At 38.7% G+C, this 27,640-nt stretch overlaps 2 protein-coding genes across 2 annotated transcripts; both read right to left on the bottom strand.

The window, feature by feature from the left end:
• Positions 1-12,520: 12,520 nt before the first annotated feature.
• LOC123326751 (keratin-associated protein 1-3-like) lies at positions 12,521-17,877 on the bottom strand. Its single transcript, XM_044921834.1, has 2 exons — positions 17,433-17,877; positions 12,521-13,053 (listed from the first exon to the last, which is right to left on the bottom strand). The coding sequence occupies exons 1-2, from the start codon at positions 17,824-17,826 to the stop codon at positions 12,581-12,583; spliced, it is 867 nt and encodes a 288-aa protein (XP_044777769.1). The 5' UTR covers positions 17,827-17,877; the 3' UTR covers positions 12,521-12,580.
• Positions 17,878-20,797: 2,920 nt separating this feature from the next.
• On the bottom strand, positions 20,798-21,510 carry LOC110593105 (keratin-associated protein 2-3-like). The gene is given in 2 exon segments (XM_021704359.2): positions 20,798-21,110; positions 21,112-21,510. Coding segments are annotated over 2 exon segments (390 nt in total). The 5' UTR covers positions 21,442-21,510; the 3' UTR covers positions 20,798-21,050.
• Between the last annotated feature and the right edge of the window lie 6,130 nt (positions 21,511-27,640).

Consider the following 27,640-nt stretch of genomic DNA (forward strand, 5'->3'; position numbering starts at 1 on the left):
CAGCTGGGCTGGTAGCAGCTGGGCTGGCAACAGCTGGGCTGGTAGCAGCTGGGCTGGCAACAGCTGGGCTGGCAGCAGCTGGAGCCACAGTTCCCACTGGTGGAGCAGGTGGGAAATCCACAGAAGCTAGTGGAGCAGCAGGCCATGGTCAGGAGCTGGGTTGAGAGTTGGATTGTTAAGAGAAGTTTTTGAGTTTTGGCTGCACCTTCTACATCTGGCCTTTTATATATTTCCTAGAGCTGCATATTTCCCTGACATTCAGTATTGTTCCTTGATACCATTTGCAAAGTAAGTCTCTGATTGGCTGATCCCTGAGTTGTTTAGAAAGTTATTAATAGCATTTCAGTAGCCTGCTTTGGTCATTATTCAGTTAAGTCTCATTATATTTCTTCTTTGCCCTCTGGATCATTATAGAAGCCAATCAGCAACACCTCTTTATGCAAATCACATGACAGACTAGAGTTGGGCCAACCCTGGCTTGCTTTGTCATACCTGTCCTTTGTTAACTTGTAGGCCAAGTTTATCTAATTGAGCATTTTCTTCCTAAGTGGTCACTAAATTAAGGATCAGGACTTCATAAATAGAATTTGTTCAGATTTGTAATGACTAACATTAGTGTCATCAAAACATGAGCTATCCACATTAATCAACATCCAAAGCACTATGCCTTTCTAGAATCTGTTTGTGCAAGTTACAGTATACTAAGAGCTCTAACCAGTATTTTTGCCTTCAACCATCAGTGTACATATTCCCAGTTGAAACCCTTAATGACTTTTGCTGGTAGATTGTTTTCTGACTCTACTAAATTAAAAATACATGTTAGTAATGAATATGTGTTTTAACAAGTCAAACAGTACACAGGCATATAAAGAAATTTAATATTTTTCCTCTCTTCTCCAAAACACCCATTCCCTCCACAACTAGTACTTCAGAAATAATAAATATTAACAGTTTGGTGCATATTCTTTGACACCTTTCTCCCTGCTTTTACAGACATAAACCAGCATAGATAGATAGATCATCTAAGTAAAAGTTGGGGTCTATATGCATTTTTAAAAAGTTTTATTTATAGTGAAATACACATAATATGAAATTTACCATCTTAATCATTTAAGTGCACTGTTCACTAGTGTGAAGTACATTCACATTGGTGTGCAATCTCGAGAACTCTTTTTAACCTCCAAAACTGAAACTCTTTGTCCATTAAAGAACAACCTTTCCATTCTCTCCTCCCCAGGCCTTTGGTAACCACTTTTTCACTCTTTGTTTAGATGACTTTGACCAACCTAGGTGCCTCATATAAGTGAAATTATCCAGTATGTCTTTTTAATGAATGGCTTATTTCACTTAGCATACTGTCCTCAAGATTCATCCATGTTATAGAATGTATGAGAATTTCCTTCCTTTTTAAGGCTGAATAATACTCCTTTGTATGTATATACCACAATTTGTTTATCCGTTAATCCATTGATGGACACTTGGGCTGCTTCCAACCTTTTGGCTATTGTGATTAATGCCCATACTACTCAAAGCAATTTACAGATTTTAAGTTTTTTGGGTAACTGCCATACTGTTTCCCATAGTGGCTGCTCATTTCCACCAACAGTACACAAGGGTTCCAATTTCTCCACATCCTTGCCAGCACTTTTTGGGTTTTTTGAGATTAGACATTCTAGTGGGTATGAGGTTGTATGTCATTGTGGTTTTGATTTGCATTTTTGTAATGACTGATGATATGAAACATTTTTTAATATGCTTGTTGGCTGTTTATCTTCTTTGGAGAAATGTCCATTCATGTCCTTTGCCCAATTTTTAATTGTTGTTGATTGTAGGAGTTCTTCATATATTTTAGATATTAGCTTCTTATCAGATATATGATTTGCAAATCTTTCTCCCTTTCTGTAGATTGAATTTCCATTTCGTTCATTGGTCCTTTGCAAAAGTTTTTAATTTTGATATAGTTAAATTTATGTGTTTTCTACTTTCGTTGTATATGCTTTTGGTGTCATATCCAAGAAATCACTGCCAAATCTAATGTCATGAACCTTTCCCCCGTGTTTTCTTCTAAGAGTTTTACAGTTTTAGCTCCTAACTTTAGGTTTTTTATCCATCTTCAATTAATTTTTGTGTGTGGTGTAATGTAAGGGTCCACCTTCGTTCTTTTGCATGTGGATATCCGCTTTTCCCAGCCCCATTTGTTGAAAAGACTGTGCTTCCCCATTGAATGGTTTTGACGCTCTTGTTGAAAATTATTTGACTGTACATATAAAGGTTTCTTCCTGGGCTCTTTCTTCTATTCCATTTGTCTATATGACTGCCTTTATGCCAGTACCATGCTGTTTTGAATACTGTAGCTTTGTAATATAGTTTGAAGTCAGGAAGTATGATGCCTCCAGCTTTGTTCCTCTTTCTCAAGATTGATTTGGCTATTCAGAGTCTTTTGTGGTTCCATACAGATTTTTGGATGTTTCTTTTTTCTATTTCTGTGAAAAATACCATTGAAATTTTGATAGGGATTGCATTGAATCTGTAAATTGCTTTGAGTAGTATGGGCATTTTAACAGTACTGATACTCCTAATTCATGAGCATGGAATACTTTTCCATTTATTTGTGCCTTCTTTAATTTCTTTCATCAATGTCTTCTAGTTTTCAGTAAACAGATCTTTCATCTCCTTGGTTAAATTTATTCCTAAGTATTCTTTTTGATGCTATTATAAATGGAATTGTTTTCTTAATAATTTCTCTCTTTTTAAAATTTATCCTTATTTATTATTTTTTTAAGAGAGAGAGCAGCGGGGAGAGGCAGAGGGAGAGGGAGAGAGAAAGAATCTTAAGCAGGCTCCATGCCCAGTGCAGAGCCTGATGTGGGGCTCGATCTCACGACCCTGAAATCATGACCTGAGCTGAAATCAAGAGTCTGGCACTTAATTAACTGAGCCACCCAGCACCCCTTAATTTCTCTTTTTGATAGATTGTTGTTAGTATATAGAAATGCAGCTGATTTGTATATTGATTTTTGTATCCTACAACTCTACTGAATTTGTTTAACCATTTTCTTATTCTTTTTTTTTTGTGGAGTCCTTAGGATTTTCTATATATCATATCATGTCATCTGCAAGTAGGGACAATTTTACTTTTTTCTTTCTTATTTGGATGCCGTTTACTTCTTTTTCTTGTCCAATTGCTCTACCTGGGACTTCTAGTACTATGATAAAGAGAACAGATAAAAATGGGCACCCTTCTCTTTTTCCTAATCTTAGGGGAAAAGCTTTTAGTCTTTTACCACTGTGTATGATGTTAGTGTGGGCTTTCATATTTGGCTTTTATTAGGCTGACATAGTTTCCTTTTATTCCTAGTTTGTTGAGTGTTTTGTTTTCTGTTTTTTTTTTTTATTATGAAAGAGTGTTGAATTTCGTCAAATTCTTTTTCTCCATCTATTGAGATAACCATGTGTTTTTCCCCTTTTATTCTGTTATGTGATATATTATATTGATTTTTTTTTTCCTGTTGAACCATCCTTTCATTCTAGGATAATATCCCATTAGGTCGTGATGTGTAACCTTTTTAATGTACTGTTGAATTCTGTTTGATAGTATTTTGTTGAATATTGCATCAGTATTCATCAGGGTTATTGGTCTCTAGTTTTCTCTTCCGTAGTGTCTTTGGCTTTGGTATCAGGATAATGCTAGCCTCATAAAGTGAGTTTGGAAGTGTTCCCTCCTCATTAATTTGTTGGAAGAATTAGAGGATGATTGATTTTAACTTTTCTTTGAATGTTTGGTAGGATTTACCAGTGAAGCTTCTGGTACTGGGATTTTATTTGTTGGGAGGTGGTTTTTTTTTTTTTTATTACTGATTTAATCTCCTTGCTAATTATAAATCTGTTCAGATTTTTTATTTCTTCCTGATTCAGTTTTGATAGGTTATGTGATTCTAGGAATTTATCTATTTTATCTAGGTTATCTAATTTTTGGCCTATCCCATATGTATTAGTCATTCTTTTAAAAACTATGCAGTATTCCAGAATATGATCATACCATACTCTGTTTGCATCCCCCTATTGATAAATTCACAATTGTTTTTAGTTTGTGCTTTTGAATTAAAAAAATCAGAGAATTTTAAGCTAAAAGGGACTTTAAAGGAGTCCAGCTTTAGGTGATTATGAGAATTAAATTAAGCTAATTAAACTAAACAGGTTTCTCAAACCGGTTCTACCATTAAGTGATTCTGTGACCTCAGAAAAGTCACTTAATTTCCCTGAACATTGTTTTATTCATCTGTAAAATGAGATGATCTCCCAGACACTCCAGGGCTAAAATTATGTAATTGCTCTACCAGGTCATTCATTCCTTAAGGGCATGATCTGCCATGTCTGATTCATTTTGGTATTCTACGTAGTGCCTTCTGCACAATCTTGAATGTAGGCACTCAGTAAGTGCTTGTTGAATCAAGGAATGAATGAATGATTGACAGTGTATTGTAATGATAAACAGCCAGTTTTGCATTTTACCCAAGTCACTTGTCATTTTATTTTATACTTTTTACTCAGCAGGAGCTCTTAGGTAGTGATACCTGAAAGTGTTCAGTAGTTAAAATCAAAGGAACAAGAGGACAAAACTTGTTTCCATTTTTGTTCTGTTGTTCAAGGGTGTCTTCTGGGTTGGAGATCGTCTCTAGAAGAAATGTTGGGGAAACTGATTCTTTGCTTACATGTTATCCTTTATCCATGCTTTATAATTTCTTGATTTTCATTAACTCTTTAATGAATAAAGCACTATAATCTTTTTTATTAAAGCACTATAATCTTAACCAAAGTACTATTTTTAATAAAAAAGAATTATCTTCGGCTCCCTCCAGTTCTTTTTTTAAAAGATTATTTATTTATTTAAAAAATTTTTAAAAATTTTTTTATTTTTAAAAATTTTTTGATTATGTTATATTAGTCACCATACAATACATTATTAATTTTTGATGTGGTGATCCACGATTCATTGTTTTCGTATAACACCCAGTGCTTCATGCAGTACATGCCCTTCTTAATACCCATCACTGGGCTAACCTATCCCCCCACCCCCCTCCCCTCTAAAACCCTCAGTTTGTTTCTCAGAGTCCATAGTCTCTCATGGTTCATCTCTTCTTCCGATTTCCCCCCCCCTTTCCTTTTTCCCTTCCTTCTCCTAATGTCCTCTATGCTATTCCTTATGTTCCACACATAAGTGAAACCATATGGTAATTGACTTTCTCTGCTTGACTTATTTGACTTAGCATAATCTCCTCCAGTCCCATCCATGCTGATGTAAAAGTTGGATATTCATCCTTTCTGGTGGCTGAGTAATATTCCATTGTATATATGGACCACATCTTTATCCATTCATCTGTTGAAGGGCATCTCAGCTCTTTCCACAGTTTGGCTATTGCTGACATTGCTGCTATGAACGGGTGCATATGGCCCTTCTTTTCACTATATCTGTGTCTTTGGGGTAAATACCCAGGAGTGCAATTGCTGGGTCATAGGGTAGCTCTATTTTTTTTTTTTTTTAAAGATTTTATTTATTTATTTGAGAGAGAGAGAATGAGAGAGAGCACATGAGAGTGGGGAGGGTCAGAGGGAGAAGCAGACTCCCCGCCGAGCAGGGAGCCCGATGCGGGACTCAATCCAGGGACTCCAGGATCATGACCTGAGCCGAAGGCAGCCGCCCAACCAACTGAGCCACCCAGGCACCCAGGGTAGCTCTATTTTTAACTTTTTGAGGAACCTCCACACTGTTTTCCAAAGCGGCTGTACCAACTTGCATTCCTACCAACAGTGTAAGAGGGTTCCTCTTTCTCCACAACCTCTCCAACATTTGTTGTTTCTTGCCCTGTCCATTTTTGCCATTCTAACTGGTGTAAGGTGGTATCTCAATGTGGTTTTGATTTGAATTTCCCTGATGACTAATGATGATGAACATTTTTTCATGTGTCTGTTAGCCATTTGTATGTCTTCTTCAGAGAAGTGTCTGTTCATGTCTTCTGCCCATTTTTTGACTTTATTATTTGTTTTTTGGGTGTTGAGTTTGAGAAGTTCTTTATAGATCTTGGATACCAGCCCTTTATCTGTAGTGTCATTTGCAAATAGCTTCTCCTGTTCTGTGGGTTGACTCTTTGTTTTGTTGACTGTTTCCTTTGCTGTGCAGAAGCTTTTTAATCTTGATGAAGTCCCAAACGTTCATTTTTGCTTTTGTTTCACTAGCTTTTGGAGATGTATCTTGAAAGAAGTTGCTGTGGGTGATGTCAAAGAGGTTACTGCCTATGTTCTCCTCTAGGATTTTGATGGATTTCTGTCTCACATTGAGGTCTTTCATCCATTTTGAGTTTATCATTGTGTATGGTGTTAGAGAATGGTCGAGTGTCATTCTGCATGTGGCTGTCCAATTTTCCCAGCACAATTTATTGAAGAGACTTTTTCCCATTGCATTTTTTTCCCCTGCTTTGTTGAAGATTATTTGACCATAGAGTTGAGGGTCCATATCTGGGCTCTCTATTCTGTTCCATTGGTCTATATGTCTGTTTTTGTGCCAGTACCATGCTGTCTTGGTGATCACTGCTTTGTAATATAGCTTGAAAGCGGGCAACATGATGCCCCCAACTTTGTTTTTCTTTTTCAACATTTCCTTGGTGATTCGGGGTCTTTTCTGATTCCATAGAAATTTTAGGATTGTTTGTTCCAGCACTTTGAAAAATGTCATTGGAATTTTGATTGCGATGGCATTGAAGGTATAGATTGCTCTGGGTAGCATAGACATTTTAACAATGTTTATTCTTCTGATCCATGAGCATGGAATGTTTTTCCATCTTTTTGTGTCTTCTTCAATTTCTTTCATGAGTGTTCTGTAGTTCCTAGAGTACAGATCCTTTACCTCTTTGGTTAGGTTTATTCCGAGGTATCTTATGGTTTTTGGTGCTATTGTAAATGGAATTGTTTCTCTAATTTCTCTTTCTACAGCTGCATTGATAGTGTCTAAGAAAGCAACTGATTTCTGTGCATTGATTTTGTATCCTGCCACATTACTGAATTGCTGTATGAGTTCTAGTAATTTTGGGGTGGAGTCTTTTGGGTTTTCCACATAAAGTATCATGTCATCTGCAAAAAGAGAGTTTGACCTCTTCTTTGCCAATTTGAATACCTTTTATTTCTTTCTGTTGTCTGATTGCTGTTGCTAGGACTTCTAGTACTACGTTGAACAATAGTGGCAAGAGTGGACATCCTTGACGTGTTCCTGATCTTAAGGGAAAGGCTCTCAGCTTTTCCCCATTGAGGATGATGTTCGCTGTGGGTTTTTCATAGATGGATTTTATGAAACTGAGGAATATTCCCTCTGTCCCTACACTCTGAAGAGTTTTACTCAGGAAAGGATGCTGTATTTTGTCAAATGCTTTTTCTGCATCAATTGAGAGGACCATATGGTTCTTCTCTCTCCTCTTATTAATGTGTTCTATCACACTGATTGATTTGCCAATGTTGAACCACCCTTGCATCCTGGGGATAAATCCCACTTCGTCGTGGTGGATGATCCTTTTAATGTATTGTTGGATCCTATTAGCTAGGATTTTGTTGAGGATTTTGGAATCCATATTCATCAGGGATATCAGTCTGAAATTCTCCTTTTTGATGGGGTCTTTGCCTGGTTTGGGGATTAAGGTAATGCTGGCCTCACAGAATGAGTCTGGAAACTTTCCTTCTGTTTCTATTTTTTGAAACAGCTTCAGGAGAATAGGTATTATTTCTTCTTTGAATGTTTGGTAGAATTCCCCCGGGAATCCATCAGGCCCTGGACTCTTGTTTTTTTGGGAGGTTTTTGATCAGTGCTTCAATCTCGTTACTGGTTATTGTCCTATTCAGGTTGTCAATTTCTTCCTGTTTCAGTCTTGGCAGCTTATTGGTTTCCAGGAAGGCATCCATTTCATCCATATTGCTCAGTTTATAGGCATATAGCTGTTGATAGTAATTTCTAATAATTGTTTCTATTTCCTTGGTGTTAGTCGTGATCTCTCCCCTTTCATTCATAATTATATTAATTTGGGTCCTTTCTTTTTTCTTTTGGATAAGTCTGGCCAGTGGTTTATCTATCTTATTAATTCTTTCAAAGAACCAGCTTCTAGTTTCGTTGATCTGATCTACTGTGTTTCTGGTTTCTAATTCATTGATCTCTGCTCTAATCTTAATTATTTCTCTTCTAATGCGTGGCTTAGACATCATTTGTTGCTTTTTCTCTAGTTTTTTAAGGTGTAGAGTTAGTTGGTGAATTCGGGATTTTTCTGTTTTTTTTTTTGAGCGAGGCTTTGATGGCTATGTATTTCCCCCTTAGGACCACCTTTGCAGTATCCCATAGGTTTTGGACCGATATGTTTTTGTTCTCATTGGTTTCCATGAATTGTTTAAGTTCTTCTTTGATTTCCTGGTTGACCCAAACATTCCTGAGCAGAGTGGTCTTTAGCTTCCAAGTATTTGAATTTCTTCCAAATTTTTTCTTGTGATTGAGTTCCAGTTTTAAAGCATTATGGTCTGAGAATATGCAGGGAATAATCTCAGTCTTTTGGTATCAGTTGATACCTGATTTGTGATCCAGTATGTGGTCTATTCTGGTGAAAGTTCCATGTGGGCTCGAGAAGAATGAGTATTCTGTTGTTTTAGGGTGGAATGTTTTGTATATATCTATGAGGTCCATCTGGTCCAGTGTGTCATTCAAAGCTCTTGTTTCTTTGCTGATTTTCTGCTTAGATGATCTGTCTATTGCTGAGAGTGGAGTTTTGAGGTCTCCTACAATTAACGTATTATTATCAATATGATTTTTTATTTTGTTTAACAGTTGGCTTATGTAGATGGCTGCTCCCATGTTGGGGGCGTAGATATTTACAATTGTTAGATCTTCTTGTTGGATAGACCCTTTAAGAATGATATAGTTTCGGGCGCCTGGGTGGCTCAGTTGGTTAAGCGACTGCCTTCGGCTCAGGTCATGATCCTGGAGTCCCGGGATCAAGTCCCGCATCGGGCTCCCTGCTCGGCAGGGAGTCTGCTTCTCCCTCTGACCCTCCTCCCTCTCGTGCTCTCTGTCTCTCATTCTCTTTCTCTCAAATAAATAAATAAAATCTTTAAAAAAAAAAAAAAGAATGATATAGTCTCCTTCTGGGTCTCTAACTACAGTGTTTAGTTTAAAATCTAATTTGTTTGATATAAGAATTGCTACCCCAGCTTTCTTTTGAGGTCTGCTGGCATGGAAGATGGATCTCCATCCCTTCACTTTCAGTCTGGATGTATCTTTAGGTTCAAAATGAGTCTCTTGTAGACAGCATATGGATGGGTCCTGTCTTTTTATCCAATCTGCAACCCTATGCCATTTTATGGGAGCATTTAGGCCATTCATGTGAGAGTGATTATTGAAAAATACGAATTTATGGTCATCATGTTGCCTGTGAAAACCTTGTTTTTATAGATTGTCTCTGTAAATTTCTGTTGTATATCACTCTTGGGGTCTTTCTCCTTTTATAGAACCCCTGTTAATATTTCTTGCAGGGCCGGCTTAGTGGTCACATATTCTTTCGGTTTCTGCTGCTCTTGGAAGCTCTGCATCTCTCCATCCATTCTAAATGATAGCCTTGCCGGGTAAAGTATTCTTGGCTGCATGTTCTTCTCGTTTAGTACTCTGAATATGTCTTGCCAGGCCTTTCTGGTTTACCAGGTCGCTGTGGATAGGTCTGACGTTATTCTGATATTCCTCCCTCTGTACGTAAGGAATCTCTTCCCCCTAATTGCCCTTAAGATGGTTTCCTTGGTTCTAAGATTTGTGAGTTTTACTATTACATGCTGGGGTGTTGGCCTGTTTTCCTTGATCTTGGGAGGAGTCCTCTCTCCCTCTAGGACACGAATGTTTGTTTCATTCCCCAGATTAGGGAAGTTCTCAGCTACAGTTTGCTCAAATATATCTTCTAGTCCTCTCTCTCTCTCCACCCCTTCCGGGATTCCAATAATTCTGACATTGGAATGCTTCATGGTGTCACTTACTTCTCTGATTCTATTTTCATGGATTCTGAGTTGTTTTACCCTGGCCTCCTCTTTTCCCTTTTTATCTATTAAATTGTCTTCCATATCACTAATTCATTCTGCTGCCTCACTTACCCTAGCTCTTAGATTATCTAGATTAGATTGGATCTCAATGATAGCATTTTTAAGTTCTGCCAATTCAGCTTTCATTTCTGCCTTTAGAGACTGTCTGTTGCCATTGATTTCTCCATTCTAGCTATTGTCTTCACAATTGCTAGCCTGAATTCCATCTCTGACATCTTGGTTATATCTGAATCCATTTGTAAATCTATGGCATAAGTCATAATCTCTGAGTTGTTCCTATTTTGGGGGTCCCTCCTCCTAGTCATTCTGTTGATGGGTGGTTGAGGGAATGTATAGAGTCCAAATTATTGACCACAACCCAAGCAAGATGCACCTGTTTTCTAGGGACCTTAGGGTTGCTGGCCTCTTGTTTTCCCAGCCTGTCTTCTGGGGGAGGGGCCTGCCATGCTGTTACTCAGGCAACCCTGTCTGGGCAGAGTTGCCCTGCCTCCTGTGGCAGGGGATGGGCTCAGTGGGAACCGGTTTTTTGGGGCTTTTGTTCTCTGGTGGCTTTCCTTGGCAGCTTTCCACGTCTCTTCCAAGAGTCAGAACAGAAGAGATCGTTTCCAACCCTCTGCCTCAGAGCAGAGACATCGCAATCTGTTCTTCAGTGAGCTCTCCAGGCCACACTATCTCCATTTCTGTCCATGCAGCATCCTGGGTTGCATGCCCCTCCACAGCTCTCCCAGTCCTCGCCTCCAGGTCTGGGCTTGTCTCTGTCCTTTGTGCTTCTAAAAATCACCAGCCGCCCCAAGTTCCCACGCACGGCCCCACCGCTCTAGTTTCCATCTAAAGTCCTTTCCAGCCGCTACAGGTCTGTGAGTCTGTGCCCCGTCCCCAGCGCGGGAGGCTATCGCTCACTGGCGGTGTCAGATCCCCACAGCCAGACTCCCTCCTACTGCCGTTTATCCTCCGATATCTGCTTGCGGAATCACGCTCCCTGCTTCGTACCTCGAAACCAACTGCCTGTGATATTCTGTTTTGTAGAGATCCAGATCTTACATCTCAGGCTGATTTCGTGGGTGTTTAGAGTGGTCTGGTAGATATCCAGCTCAATTCCGGGGACCGGTTGGAATAAGGTCCCCTACTCCTCTGCCGTCTTTTCTCTCTAAGATTTATTTATTTATTTTAGAGGGAGAAGTGAGGGTGGGGGGGGGAGAGAGACACCGACCGACCAAGCAGGGGGAGGGGCAGAAGGAGAAGGAGAAAGAGTCCTAAGCAGACTCTGAGCTGAGCCCAGAGCCTCATGCAGGGCTCAATCCCAGGACTCCAAGATCACAACCTGAGCTGAAACCAAGTTGGTCACTCAACTGACTGAGCCACCCAGGAACTCCTGGCTCTCTCCAGTTCTAAGTCCAAGAAACCACAAATTAATCCTGATCCTTCCAAAAACTACCCAGATTTATGAAGCATTTCTTGATGCTCTGTTTAGATATGTATAAGTTCATTGTATATTATTTTTTCCTTCATTGTGTATTATGTATAAATGCATGTGTATGCATAATAAATGTATGTATTTCTAAGTGAAAATTTTAAACCAAATTAGTTATGTTATTATCTTCACTTTCATTTTAGAAACAGGGGAAAAAGTAGAATTCTCCATCTAACCAAAAGCATATTTCCTCAGAGAGGCTTCCCCAACTTGTAGCTCTCTTGCTTTACTCTGCAAGGCTATGTATAAATGGAAGAGTATAATATATTAGCATATGTTCCCACAGTTTGAAGATGGCCTGAAAGAGCATTCCTCTAACAGACTTGAAAAAAATACATCATATTCTGGCTCTGGATTCAGAGTTGCTTCCTGACTTCTATAACTTTCTGGTTATGAAAGCACTTTGTGAGGTCAGGATATGGAAATAGAGCCTGTGCCACTTCTGAGGCCCTGTGTAACTGCCTTTGCTGTATTTTTTTATGGGGATTAACCTCCATTAGATGTGGTCAAATTGCCTAGAAAGCAGTGTGGGATAACAAAAACAGACTAAAATCTTTTGTGACTTTTTATGAAACACGTATCACGAACACACACAGTGAAGAAAAAGAGGTATGTTTGCTGCACCAAATAGATATAATTTAATAGACCTTGGTATATTACTCCCTTTTCATAAAAAGGGCAGTTTGCAAAATGGTGGTGTGTAGGAGGTGAACATATCTGAGAAGGACAGATGATTCTGCGGCATCGGTGGCACTGAGTCACAGAGTAGATTGAAATGCATGCTGAAGGCAATTTCTTGAGTTAAATTTGTATTTTGGCAACCTCACTGGGGAGATCGAGGTCTTTCCAGAAGTGAATGGAATCAGATAGGTCTCTGAGGCCCAAATATTTGGTATCCCCCACAACAAAAACCAAATAAAAGTTCAAGAATTTGTTAGTGCTCCATGGATGATGGAAGAGCTAATTAGTTCATGAATTGATTTGGAAGCTGAAACTTCAAAATCAGCAGCCTGGCTTACAGCAGATGGGCTCACAACAGCTGGGCTGGCAGCAGTAGCAGCAGCAGGCTGGGCGGCAGCAGGACTGTCCGCAGTAGGATGGGCGGCAGCAGGAGGCCTGGGCGTGGTGCAGCTGGCAGCAGGTTGGGGGTGTGCAGCTCACCACACAGCAGGGGGGCAGGCAGGTGTCCTCCACGCGGCAGTCAGGGCGGCACCACCTGACTCGGCAGCTCACAGCTCCGTAGCCACCCTCCTGGCCACCACCAGTGCCACAGCTGGTCCCACCGCAGCTGGGCTCGTAGCAGCTGCGCTGGCAGCAGCTGGAGCCACAGTTCCCACTGGTGGAGCAGGTGGGAAATCCACAGAAGCTTGTGGAGCAGCAGGCCATGGTCAGGAGCTGGGCTGAGAGTTGGGTTGCTAAGAGAAGTTTTTGAGTTTTGGTGGTGACTTCCGTGTTGGGCCTTTTATAAGCCTTGACTAGCTATGATTTACATAATTCTCAAAATCTCTTCCTTGTTTGTGTATAAATAATCTGTCTCTGAATAATAATTGCCCTATTCCTGAGTTATTTGTTCAACCTCTGAAAGCCTTTATAAGTTCATTTTATTTGGTCTTCAATTAAGATTCTTTACCACAGCTAAGTAGTTATTGGCGTTCATTTGGTACATAACCCATAATCCCCCATATTTGTTAAAATTTGGTCATTGCCCTATGAATAATTGATGCCTCACCTTTAAGGAGTGTCAGTATTACTAAGTGTTGACCCTGATAATCGGGCCCTTGGGTCTCACATGACAGTTTATTTCCCAGCATCATGGCTCCAGTGTCAACCACTGCCCCTTTATCTTTTTCATCTTCAATTTGACTATGAAGCAAAGTGATCCAGCTGGCCAGAAAGGGATGCTTTTTAGGGGGACTGAGAAATGTGGATGAATTGTTACTGATCACAATTCCTGGAGCACTTAGGTGCTTAAATGGTTCTGTTTTACATTTATCAGTTCATTTAATTTTTACTGCAGTCCTATGAGCCATGCCTATAGCTACTCCCATCATCCGTATAAGGAAACCAAGCCTCAAACAGATTTACATCTCTTGCCCAGGCTCACAGCAGCAAGTGGTGAATCTGAAATTTGAACCCACATCATCTGACTCCAGCGTAAACTCTTTCAACCACTACAGTCAGTACTCTGTTTTCCATGTAAGCAATTGTTCTAGAGAAAATCAAAGGGTAAAAGAAAGATGTAAAAATTTGTCCACTTTCAAACTTTTTTAAAGTCAAGGGAAGAAAGGCAGAGCTTTGGATGAGTAATAACACTATTTATTAGGACTTCTCTGGAAATTTTTATTTTTTTAACTCCATAATCACACTTCGAGAAAATCTCGAGTGCTAAAAAGGTTAATCCATTTGACTTGTGACTTCATCTAAACTTTGATATTAGGATGTCTTCTAGATTTAAATGTCCTTAACTGCATTAAAATCATACCCAGTGTATTAACACTGGAGCATGTGACACACTATGGTGTGTTAGATCTGCCGTATGCAGTTTACTGTACATATTAGAAACTAGTCCAACTTGCTGAAAGTTAATATAATTTGAATGAAACAACTGATGAGGATGAAGATGAAGCTTTTGTGTAGGTACAGTGAAAGGTGACCTGGCCTTCGTTGAGTATGGATTCTGTTATAGGGAAATGGAAGTTAAAATACAGAGTTTGAACCAGAATACCAGATATTAATTAGTTCTGCTTCTCCAGAAATGACAGCTTTGAGTTAAGATCATAACTCTTCCCAAATCAGAATTAAGACATTTTCAAATCCCATGTCAAATGTGAGTTAAAAGGTATGTGAATTTTTTGCTTCCTTTCCTTAAGCAAATCTATATCACAGATTCTTTGATTAGCTGATTTATTTTTACTGTGGATGTTTGGAATATGTAGATTTATCACCATTACAATCTCAGGAGCTATTTAATTCATATTTAAATTCAGTAGAATATTTGATTTTGATAAATGGTAAATAATAAAAACGTTTATCTCCCCTTGCAAAAAAATTCATATGTTTGAGGAGTTGAAATACCTCCTCATAAGGGCACTGGAGATAGTAGTGTTGTCTGTTAGTTCTCCATTTCTGGCTTTTCTGGTGTGGCACTGTTTACAGCATCTCCCTCGGTGCAAAACTTAACTCAGTTTTCATGTTTCTGGTCTTTAGTTGCCCTCAGAGAATTATTAGGTGTGTTAGCCAGAGTTCTCCAGAGAAACAGAACCAGTAAGATATATATAAATAGGTAGAAAGAGATTTATTTTGAGGGATTGGCTCACACAAATATGGAGCCTAAGAAGTCCCACCAGGAGCACTGAAGTCTGAGGGCAGGAGAAGATGAATGTCCCAGCTTGAGCCATAGAACAGTTCACCTTTTCTGCCTTTTTGTTCTATTTGGGGCTCAATGGATTGGATGATGCCCACTCACATTGGTGAAGGCAATGTTCTTTACTCATTCTACAGATTCATATGCTAATTCCTTCTGTAAAAACCTTCACAGACACAGCCAGGAATAATGTTTTACCAGCTATCTAGGGATCCCTTTAACCAGTCAAGATGATATATAAGATTAAACCATCACATAAGGTATGACACTTAAAATTTGAGAATTCTATTTTTCTGCCACAGATTAATCTGAATATTCCCTTATCTTCCCTAAATAAGTCAAGAAAATAAAATTATTTCCTCTTACCACTTAAATCCAATTATTGATTGGTTCTAATACAAATAGAGTAAGAAGTTTTAATCATTTGTGATGTTAGATTTTCTGTCCTGTTTAAATGCTGGATATCCCCATCTGTGGTCTTCTTTGAGAAAAGAATGCCAGTAACTTTACATTTAAAACTATTTTATTACTATGCGTATTCTCTTTGGTTTTCATTACTTCATTTAAGCGATGGGGCCCAGACCAAATAGTACCACAAGAAGAAAGGATGCGTTTGTCTCTTATTATTCCATGTTTGCCTTCTGTTTATAGATACTAATATTTGAGTTATTTTTCTTTAAGAGATCAATGTTCTGGGTTTTTTACTGTAAATTTTGGGGTGTCTCTCAATTCCTTAAAATCCATTTTAAATAGTTCTCTAATTCAGTTGCCTCTGCCTTACTTAGGTTCCTGAGTGATAAGATGTGGTTGATATACCAACCGGTTGAATATCCCCAACTTTTTATTCTAAATCAAGTAATAAGATCTTCTCTCTGAATGTCAACCTGGCTCTTTTGGTGCTTCCAAGCTGAAGCCTTCTAAGTCAAAGGTGCATCCAACCTACGTCTTCCTAATCTGTTGGAAGATAAGAGAGTAGTATATGAGGGACATAGAGTGTTGAACATGTTTTAGACGCACTGTGTATAAGAATGGGCATAGTGAATGTCAGTATCATGCTTGTTTAAATCCATTCCTGTAATGAATATTTATTTTCTACTTAACAATACATGAAACAACTGTATAGATGTTTTAGAAACATTAGTTGGAATTCCTTTTCATCATTTTCCAAAGTATATTTTGAGGAATACTAGTGTTACAGGATGTTAAGTCAGTAATAAATAAATAAATAAATTCCCTGACTAAATCAGTTTGGGAGTAATAGTTATAGAGCTTGCTTTAATATTCTAAGGTGCTTTGTTTTTAATTTTTTAATTTTTTAAAATTTTATTATGTTATTTTAGTCACCATACAATACATCATTAGTTTTTGATGTGGTGATCCACATTCCATTGTTTTCGTATAACACCCAGTGCTCCATGCAGTATGTGCTCTCCTTAATACCCATCACCGGGCTAAGCAATCCTTCTAATGTGCTTTATAAACCTTCAAGATGGTGAAAACGCATGCAACATTATTTGACCATTGAATACTTTTTCCCTGTTGGGCATCTAAGACTCTAATTGTCAGTGCATCACCTGTTTAGGAAATAATCCATCCTATGCCTGGGAGGGATGTTGTAAGCAATGAAAGTCAGTTCTCTTATTTTCCAGGCTTTCTAAACTGGTGCCCAGGGAGGTGAAGGGCCTTGCTCAAGAATCCATGGATTCTTAGTTACAAAGTGGGAACAAGAACTCGGGATGCCTTTACATCTTATGCTAGTACTTTGAAATCTTGTGTTTACTGTCTTTCCAACTATGTATTACTCTTTTATACCCTCGATAATTGAAAGAATTGTACACAGAATCCTATATGAATGAAATGAATAGATTTGGTAACACCTCAAGAAGCTAAATGACATAAAAATTCCTTTTTTGTAAAATCGATCTTCTGGAACACCTAGCCCATCAGTTTGCACATGTGAGGACCTTGGGAAATAATTTCTAAATACTGATAGATTCTTTTAATCATAGATTTTGGCTGCAGAATATTGGACCATTTAATGGTAAAACAAAGGAAAACCATCTTTTAAAGACCTTTATAAAAGGACAAAAATAAAGAAAAACCATACTGCCATATCACAGTTATTGAGATTTTGAAAAATCCAAGTACCCCGATAGCAATAACAAATTCCAAATAAAAGCTCCAACAATGACTTCATCACTGAAGAATAAAAATTTTATTAAATCCCAAATCCAATGAGCTGTTGAACTATTTCAGATGATATTTATAGTAAAGTTTTACATATTCCTCTTAACCTTGTAGGACTTCTGTTCATAACCAGGTTTATGAAATATTTTTGGTCTTCAATTATAAGTTCACATTTTAGGAAAATTATGTAGCCATGTGACAAGAGTTTGCAAGCTGGATTGTGGGTATTAGCGCTCAGAAGTTTGTTGGGACTCTACATTGGCTCGTGCCAGTTTCTCAGGATTCCTTTAGAAGGCTTTCAGCAGGTGGGCTCACAACAGCTGGGCTGGCAGCAGTAGCAGCAGCAGGCTGGGCGGCAGCAGGACTGTCCGCAGTAGGATGGGCGGCAGCAGGAGGCCTGGGCGTGGTGCAGCTGGCAGCAGGTTGGGGGTGTGCAGCTCACCACACAGCAGGGGGGCAGGCAGGTGTCCTCCACGCGGCAGTCAGGGCGGCACCACCTGACTCGGCAGCTCACAGCTCCGTAGCCACCCTCCTGGCCACCACCAGTGCCACAGCTGGTCCCACCGCAGCTGGGCTCGTAGCAGCTGGGCTGGTAGCAGCTGGTCTGGCAATAGCTGGGCTGGCAGCAGCTGGAGCCACAGTTCCCACTGGTGGAGCAGGTGGGAAATCCACAGAAGCTAGTGGAGCAGCAGGCCATGGTCAGGAGCTGGGTTGAGAGTTGGGTTGCTTGGTGGACTTTCTGAGTTAGAGCTGCTTGTTCCACTTGGGCCTTTTATAGGTCTTGGCTGGTTCCTGTGTTTGTGATGGGCAGCATTTTTATCTTGTTACTCTTTAAACAAGCTTTTCCAGAGTCCTTTGATTGTTCAAATATCGAGTTATTTTAAATGCATCCCCAGATTGGTTTTTCCTTATTGCTCAGCTAATACTCACTAAATGTTTTTGTCCTTGGTAGAAATAGTTATTTCATTTCCAAATAATGCTGTAATTTCTCCTCAAGTCTCAGCTTCCATTCTGCATTTACGATCACATCACCTGACAAAGTGACTCTCACTCATAAGATGATGTGATTTTAGGGTCATATTCACCAAACTCAAGTCTCCAGAAAAAAATTATTAACAATTGACTGTCTTTTATGTAAGACTGTGTTTATATTTTTTTATTACAATCAGCCAGATAGAAACTCTGATAAACTTCACATTCATAGAAATTCATAGATTTTTCCAGAAATTGGATCTCTCCAATTTCCATGATCTCTCCTGAACTTCACACATTGACTTGAGAAAATATCACTCAGGAAGACCTGTTGAACAAAAACTGTTCCATCCCAATTTACTGTGGATATTTTATTAGCATGAATTTAAAAGAAGGACTAAATTTGTAGCCAGTAATTAGGAAAATATCACATAAAATTTTAAGTGTAATTTATATTTTTCTATGAAAGATAAAAATCACTGCTATGTGAGTTATCTGGACAGTATTTCTTAAAGGTGGGATTTATTTTCAGTTTATCATTTTATGTAACTACGCCATGTGTCCTGTGAAATGATATTAGACCAAAGAGCGTGACAATTGAATTTATGAAGGGGAATCAATAAAAGAAAAAGCAGGAGTTAGGAGATACTTTTTCTGGATTACAATGTATATAAGGCAGTGTAGGAAATGAGTGATCAAATATCATTCAATAGGTATAAGAGCAAAGAGATTAAATATATCTTAAGGTATAAGTGTAAAGGGATTGGTGTGGTACGGACCACTTTTGATTTCCCCTCAGCATCAGTCGATGTTAGAATACTGTTGAATCTAGGAATGGCTATAATTTGGAGAGGTAAGTGATTTGCTCCATTTACAGAGTACACAGCCAGAAAGCTGTATGTAAATTTCAGTAAAATAAATTTGAAACAATTTTGGTGGTTGTCAAAAGAAAGAATGTGTTGTCAAAAGAGGAATGTGTAGGGTTACATGGGGGGAAATGAAAAAAAAAAAAGTGGTAACCAAAAGAGCATATTATTGCTACTTGTGTTTGGTTTATTCTTTCCTTCCAATCTTGAATAGAAGCACATGGTTAGCTTTTTATGAAGTTTTGGTTTGTGCAGCGATAGAATTACATTAGAATGTGATTCATGCTACTGTCAAGAAAGATGTTCATGTCATATGATAACCATGACTATAGGTATGAAGTTGAAAAGTGGTTGAAGGAATCATCAAATATCAGAGATCAAAAAATTAATCACCTTGTCCAAACATTTGATTGTATAGTTATAGAAACTGACATCATTAAAAAAAAAAAGAAACTGACATCATTGTTTTTATAAGTAGTAAATGTTTACTAAATCATATATTATGCACAGAGCACTAAAGGGCTGGGCAGAAAGCAAGATTCAGTCTGTCTCATATCTTGCTCTAGTATACAAATCATTGTAGTACTGATAGGAGGGATGAATCAAGGAAAAGAGTCAAATATACTACCATCCATCCTCATAGTTTTAAGTTGGAACACTGATGTTGTGGTACAGACTGCTTTTAATTTCCTCTTGACATCAGTTGATGTTAGAATACTACTGAGTCCAGGACCGGCTGCATTTTGGAGAGGTTAGTGACTTGCTTTATTCACACAGCACACAGCCAGAAGAGCTGGGTATAAAACTTCTGTCGCTCCCTCCTACATCAATTCATTTTATTTTATCCATGCTGTTTTCCAGGATCAATTAATTATTAAAACGCTTTGCTTCCTATTAAAAAAATACTTTATAATAGCTCAAGAATAGAAATATTAGTGAACAAAAATGCTATGGAGTAGTAACTTTAAACACACAGTAAATAAGCATGAATATGTTTAGATTCTTTTAAATGTCTTCTGACCAGAAGAGTTTTCTCTAGAGCTGCAATAACACATTTAATTCTTGTTTCTTATTTCCCACATTCATATTAGGTAACATACCTTCTGGGTTTCTATGTCTGCCATACTCTTGGTGTCTTCTTTATTCCATGGCTATCATCTTAGGTCAGTTCTTATTGTGTATCACTTGGACGAGTACAATGGCCTCTTGATTTGTTTCTGTATAGCCATTTTATGTCTAGCCTTTGGCCTTCTTTTTTGATAAGCAGCTACCATAAGAATCATCCTGATGCCCAATGCCTGTCCTCTATTCACTTGCCCCAAGGCTTTCAACAGCTCCTTAGTATTTATTGCATTAAGGGCATACTCCTTTGGTTAGTATTCACACACATTTTTCAAATTTATCTTCCATTATTATTCTACATATGTCCAGTGTTCCCAGCCAAACTATCCTCTGAACAATCCCTCTCTCTCTACCTTTGTGCATACTATTACCAGTGTTGAGAATGCCATCTTCCCTTAGATCTGCATGCTGAAATCTTAACCCATATAAAATGCTAGCTCCCTTTTCAGTCTTTCTTCCCATTCAATAGTGATTTCTCTGTTGACACCAAAATGTGTTGTACTTTTTTTCATTTTCTAATTTTTAGTTGTATTATTATGACTTTCATTTATCTCCCTAGAAGTTTCTTAGGGGAACATTTTTAACTCCATTTTAATTTCTATTGTAAACCATCTAGCCTGTGATTTGCAGATGGTAGGCAATCAATACATTTTATTTAAATTTAATGAAAAAAATTAGAATGAATAAGTAAAACCAAATGTGTATTTGCTAGGCCAAAGAAGAGAAGTTTATTAGAAAACAAGCATGCCACAAAACCTAAGATCTACAATGGGAAGAAGGGAGTTGATACTGTTACAAAGACTTGAGAATAGCCCAAGTCTTAATTGATTAGCCTGGATTTCCATTCATCCTCTGGTTGACTTGGGTCTTGATGGTTCAGGGCAGGAGGTTTGTTAGGTAGAGGTGGGAGTATGACTTTTTCAGAATGTTGATTGCTTGTTCTAGGTAGTCAGTGTACTTCTCAGCAGCACGGGGAGGTCCTGCAAGTGGTGCGGCAGGGGGCAGGCTGGCAGCAGGGGGGGGCGGCAGCAGGGCGCCTGCACAGAGATGGGCTGGCAGCAGGTGGAGGCCCAGCAGCAGGGGCGGCAGACCACGGCCGTGCAGGACGTGGGGCAGCAGCTGATGGGGCGGCAGCAGCCCTCCTGCAGGGAGCAGGGGTCACAGCAGACAGGGCGGTGGCAGGGCTCACAGATGGGGCGCGTGCAGCGGCAGGTGCAGGTCACGGGGCGGCACACGGTGGTCTGGCAGGACACGGGGCGGCAGCAGCAGGGGTCACGGCAGCAGCAGGGCTGGCAGTAGCCTCCCCCACAGCCCGGGGAGGAGCAGGTGGAGCCGCAGCAGGAGTCGGACATGGTGATGTCTGGGGTTGGTTTGGGTTGGACTGGTGAGAGGATTTGGGTGTTGTCAGGTGTGAATGTCTTTGTCGGGCTCTGGGGCCTTTATATACCCTGGCCAGCTGCTGCTGACCACCCGCCCACACCATTTATCTTTTGGCCAATTAAGTAGAATTTTGTTCTGACTAATGATTGCATTGCTTGTGACATACTCATGATCTCATTAAAGAACTCTTGTTGCATTCCTAAATATGGATATATTCATGCTGTTCATCATCAAAATCTAAGCACTCACAGTCATTTGAGATGATAGCAGCTCTTGATGTTTATTTTGGGTAGATAGCACCGATGAATCTTGGGGAAAATGGTCCTAAAGGAACTGCAAGTTTTAAAAGAAATTAAACATATAGGGGTTTCTAGATCAGTGACTGGATCCTGTACTTGACCCCCAGGAGATGCCCTGAATCAAACAGGTATTAGACATATCCTTGGGTGTGAACTTCTTGGAACTGTATTGACATATCACTTGATACAATAGAATGCATGTACCTTGAATAAGACTCCAGCTCCGATAACTTGTATGGGAAAGCGAAAGGTTGTTTTGGTAAACCAGGCTCAGGTAAACCAGAGCCCGACAAGTATTGGAATAAAATATCCACAGCCACGTTTCATTTTTTCCCCCTTTCTTTTCTCTAGCTCAAGTTTGAGCAACTATGGTCCTTCTGGCCACGGAATGTTGATATTTATCTCTGAGACATGACATTTTTTATATTTGCCTTTCTTGTGTGTATGATAAAGAATTGTGTAACGGGAAATTTTTTCTTAATATACTGGACATGGGCACTATGACTAAGTGAGAAGATGGAGGTTTTTCAACCAGCACTGCAGACATAGACAATACATTGATCAGAGGAGGTATGTAGGAGGCTGCACAGCTATTCTGTGATGACACTCCTTCTTGGGAAGGGTTGTCAGAGGCTCTTGGAGATTTGCATGGGGGAAGAAGTCTCATTACTTTTCAGCTTTTCCCTTCTTATTATTTACCAAATAGGATTTGTGGGGGTCACTTTAGGATCATTCCCATCATTCAAAAGAATGTGCCTCAAGCCCCAGGAGCTAAAGCTCCCCAAATCCCCATGGAATTTTAAACATAATTTCAAAACTTAAAAGGAATGTAAACTGACTGAACATATAGTCATAATTGGGGAAACAGAAGAGGGAGGAATGAAGCGTGGTCTCATCAATGGAGACCTTTGACTCTCTCACATTTCATGTTCTTTCTCTTGTCCATGGGCACACATGATTTTTTTCAAAGCAGTAACCAGAGCCAAGATTAAAAACTTGTGTATTCTGCTCTTTTTTGTTCTTTTTCTTTTTCCCAGCTTTATTGAGACAAAAGTGATATATAAAATTGTGTAAGCTTAAAGTGTACATTGTGATGATTTGATGCATGTGTATATTGCAAAGTGCTTACCATTATAAAGTTAGTCAACACATCCTTCACCCTACCCTACATAATTATGATTTTGTTGTTATTATTTTTATGGTGAGGAGATTAAAACTTTACTCTCATAACAACTTTGAAATGTACAATATGGTATTGTTAACTGTGGTCACCATGCTGTACATTAGATCCCTGGTATTCACCTTGTAACTGAAAGTTTGTATCATTTGACCAAAATCTCCCTATTTTTCCTACCCTCACCCCCTGACAACCACCTTTCTGCTCTCTGTTTCTTTGAATTCAATGTTTTTGATTCCACATGTGAGATCATACATTATTTGCCTTTCTCTGACTTACTGCACTTAGCATAGTGCCCTCAAGGTCCATCCATGTTGTTACAAATGGTGAGGTTTCATTCTTTTTTTATGGCTCAGTAATACTTCATTATGTATTTACAAAACACAGTTATTCCAAGACTTCTCTTGGAATATACACACACATCATATATATATGTTATTCATATATATATGCCATATGTGTGTGTGTATATACATATATCTCATTTTCTTTATGCATTCATCTATCATTGGACATTTAGATTGCTTCAGTGCCTTGGCTTTTGTGAATAATGCTGTAATGAACGTGGGAGTACAGATACCTCTTTGAGATTGTGATTTTTCTCTCCTTCAGATATATACCCAAAAGTGGGATTGCCTGGGTCATATGGTAGTTCTATTTTTAATTTTTTGAGGAGTCTCCATACCATTTTCCACAGTAGTTGTACCAGCCTATATTCTCACCAACAGTGCACCAAGGAAGGTTCTCTTTTCTCCACATCCTCACTAGCATTTATTATATCTTATCTTGTTATACTAGTCATTCTAACAGGTGTGAGGTGATATCTCATTGTGGTTTTGATTTGCATTTCCCTGATAATTACTGATATTGGACACCGTGTTGGTCTCTGTATGTCTTCTTTGGGAAAACATCTATTCAGGTCCTCTGGCCCTTTTTCTTTTCCTTTTGTTTTTTTATTATGTTCAGTTAGCCAACAGTTTGATGTAGTGTTCAATGATTCATTAGTTGTTTATAACACCCAGTGCTCATCACAACATGTGCCTTCCTTAATACCCATCACTGGGCTAACCCATCCCCCCACCCACCTCCCCTCTGAAATCCTCAGTTTTTTTCCCCAGAGTCCAGAGTCTCTCATGGTTCGTCTCCCCCTCTGACTTCTCCCCTCTTCATTTTTCCCTTCCTTCCCCTATGGTCCTCCATGCTATTCCTTATGTTCCACATATGAGTGAAACCATATGATAATTGTCTTTCTCTGCTTGACTTATTTCACTTAGCATAATCTCCTCCAGTTCCATCCATGTCAGTGCAAATGGTGGGTATTCATCCTTTCTCATGGCTGAGTAATATTCTGCCCATTTTTCAATTTTTTCTGTTTGCTTTTTGTTTGTTTTTGCTATTGAGTTGCAGGAGTTTCTTATATATTCCAGATATTAACCCCTTATCAGATATATATTTGGTTTGCAAAAGTTTTCTCCCATTTGGTAGGTTACCTTTTTATTTTGTGCATTGTTTCTTTTGCTGTGCAGAAGCTTTTTAGTTTAATGTAGTCCCACTTACTGATTTTTGCTTTTGTTGCTTGTGCTTAGCTCTTTTCAAGGCACATTGTCTCATAATTTTTCATGTTGTTGGGGGTTTTCATGATGATCACATTTTATGCAAAGGGGGGCCTCTTTGGAAGATACATAAAACCTTAAGTTAACAAGACAAATTACTCTAAACACTTTTGATCCAAAATCATTCCAAAGAGATTTTTTTCCCCCTTGTAAAGATCCACAAAGAGGGTCCGTGAGTCTCTCAGTAAGCAGTTCTAGTATTACTCAGTCTAAGATGCTCATCCCTAACCCATATTTAAACTTCATCTCCAAGGACGCCTGGGTGGCTCAGTCAGTTAAGCATCTGCTTTCGGCTCAGGTCATGATCCCAGGGTCCTGGGATTGAGTCCCGCATTGGGCTCCTTGCTCAGCAGGGGGCCTGCTTCTCCCTCTGCCTGCTGCTCCCTGTGCTTATGCTCTCTCTCCCTGTGACAAATAAATGAAATTAAAAAAAAAAAAAGCAACTTCATCTCCAGGCAGAGAAAATATGGGTCATATTTCAGTAATTTATGCCACAGAACTCTGTGATTTGACATTGGTGGCAAGCCACACGGCACTTTTTAATGCCATTTATCCTAAAACTAGATAACCTTCACTGAAAACTTGGCCACTTACTGGCTATGTGTGCTTGGGCCATGAGGGCTGATGATAGGACACACCCAGGTTGTTGTGACATTAAATAAGCTATTATTTGTCAAGCACTAAGAACAGTGCCTGGCACTTAGCAACTGTTTCGTGTTTATTAAATATATATATATATATATATTTTTTCGTGTGGGATTTCATTTTTTGTCAGCTTTATTGAGGCATAATTGACAAAATAAATATATTTTTAAAAGTCATTTTCTGTGGGTGCCTTATAAACTCTTAAGTTTTGAATTTAGAATAAAGATGAACATATTTGATATGACAAATGGTCAGCTCTTTGCTAAGTTACCACAGAATATATAGTAAATAAGATTATCCATTGGAGAGTTTCATTAATAGCATGAAATAAAATAAAAATGCCTGGAAGGAAGATATAGAGCTCCATCTTTTTAACACCAATTTTTTGGAAAGGGGAGTTAGGTTATTGTTGTAGAACCTACAAGAAGAATATGTGTCAGAATTGTGGATAGTGACCTGAACCATACTGAGAACCCCACAGTCCGTGCAACACAAAGTGAGGTCTTAAAAAAACGTCTGTTAAAAAAAGCCTTAAAACTGATTTAGACAGACTCCTGGTGGTGAGGGGCAACATATTTTGTATTACTAATGCTAGGTCTTTATTTAATGCGAACATTCAACAATAACATCATGAACAAATTTTAACATGGAAAATATTGTCTTGTGTTCTTAATTCTCAATTGTCTATTCAAATGGGCAAAAATAATTATACCTGTTATTTGAAACTGCTAACAATTTTTAAAAATTCTTAATTGGGACATATCAAATTGCCACCTTATTTTATTCAGTTGAGATGATCCTGAAGAGTTAAAATACAAATCAGTGTTTAATAATTTAATCAGAGTTTAAAGATATCAGAAAGCCCACCATATATAGCATAGTGGTATTCTCCTCTATATATAATAAAATACTTCTTACGAGTACAAATAGCTGCTAATTATCTGCTTTAAATCCATTTAGACTCTGATAGGTAGGTTTTTAAGAGCAGAGCATAATCATGAGAAAGGTTTAAATATTTTTCCCAAAATAGGGCGCCTGGGTGGCTCAGTTGGTTAAGCGACTGCCTTCAGCTCAGGTCATGATCCTGGAGTCCCGGGATCGAGTCCTGCATCGGGCTCCCTGCTCGGCAGGGAGTCTGCTTTGCCCTCTGACCCTATCCCCTCTCATGTGTTCTCTCTCATTCTCTCTCTCTCAAATAAATAAATAAAATCTTTTAAAAAAAATATTTTTCCCAAAATAGATACAGGTTTTAGACAGTACATTCCATTAAAAAGAAAATATATGTTCGTTTTTAAATTATGTAATTAAGAAAAATATAAAGAAGAAACTGAATATTATCCCCAATTACTCTTAGATTTTGTTGCATAATGTTTTAGATAATTTTTAGGCATAAACACACAATACATTTTTCCTCACAAAATAGTGAATATTTTACAGCTTATTTATTTGTAACTTAAATATATGACAAGACAATTGCATCATGTTTCCTAGTAGATTTACAATCTTCAACTATTTTTAACTACTTGTGGCATTTCTTTTATATTTATATTGCTTACATTATGTACTATTTGACTTTTTTTCTTATTTATACCTCATCTCCCTAAATACATTATAACCTCTTTGAAGCAAGAGCCCTCTTTATTTGTTCATATTTCCTCAGGGTGGTCAACTCAGTGTCTTACTCATAGTAGATGTTCAACAAACAATGTGTAGACTGACAGTGATTAATTTGCTTAGAAAATGCCATTATTGCCCAATTCCTGAGCAAAATGCCATTATTGCCCAATTCCTGAGCAGCCCTTGAGAGCCAGTGTCAATTCAGTACCCACAAGAGTTGACACTGTGACTAACATTCAAAATAACTACCAGATCTGTAACACATAGAAAGGAATTAGCCGAAGCCACAGTTATCCTTGGCCACAAAAGACCAATGAGTTCCTCTGGGCAGAAGAACATGTCTCCTACCATACTGAGAGGAAGTGTTTGACTTAAGGGCTTTACTGTCGGGGGGCTTACGGTCTCCTGGGTCTTGTCTTTTTTTTTTTTTTTAAGATTTATTTATTTATTTATTTGTTTGACAGAGAGATAGAGAGCACAAGTAGGCAGAGTGGCAGGCAGAGGGAGAGGGAGAAGCAGGGTCTCTGCTGAGCAGGGAGCCCGATGTGGGGCTTGATCCCAGGACCCCAGGATCATGACCTGAGCCGAAGGCAGCCGCTTAACTGACTGAGCCACCCAGGTGCCCCTCTCCTGGGTCTTCTCTGAACATCAGTGATTATAATTATATTAGTAAGAAACTTATTTAATCTTTCATTACTCATTGCTCTTCAGCTTCACAAACGTGTTTGGCCAGATGTTGCCTAAGGTTCTTTCCACCTCTAACATGCCAGGTTTTCTAAGCTGTGCTAACAGGTGTCAGGTCAGTGAATGAACCCTTATC

The sequence above is a fragment of the Neomonachus schauinslandi genome, chromosome 15 (assembly GCF_002201575.2).
Source record: "Neomonachus schauinslandi chromosome 15, ASM220157v2, whole genome shotgun sequence".
In the NCBI taxonomy this organism is placed as follows: Eukaryota; Metazoa; Chordata; class Mammalia; order Carnivora; family Phocidae; genus Neomonachus; species Neomonachus schauinslandi.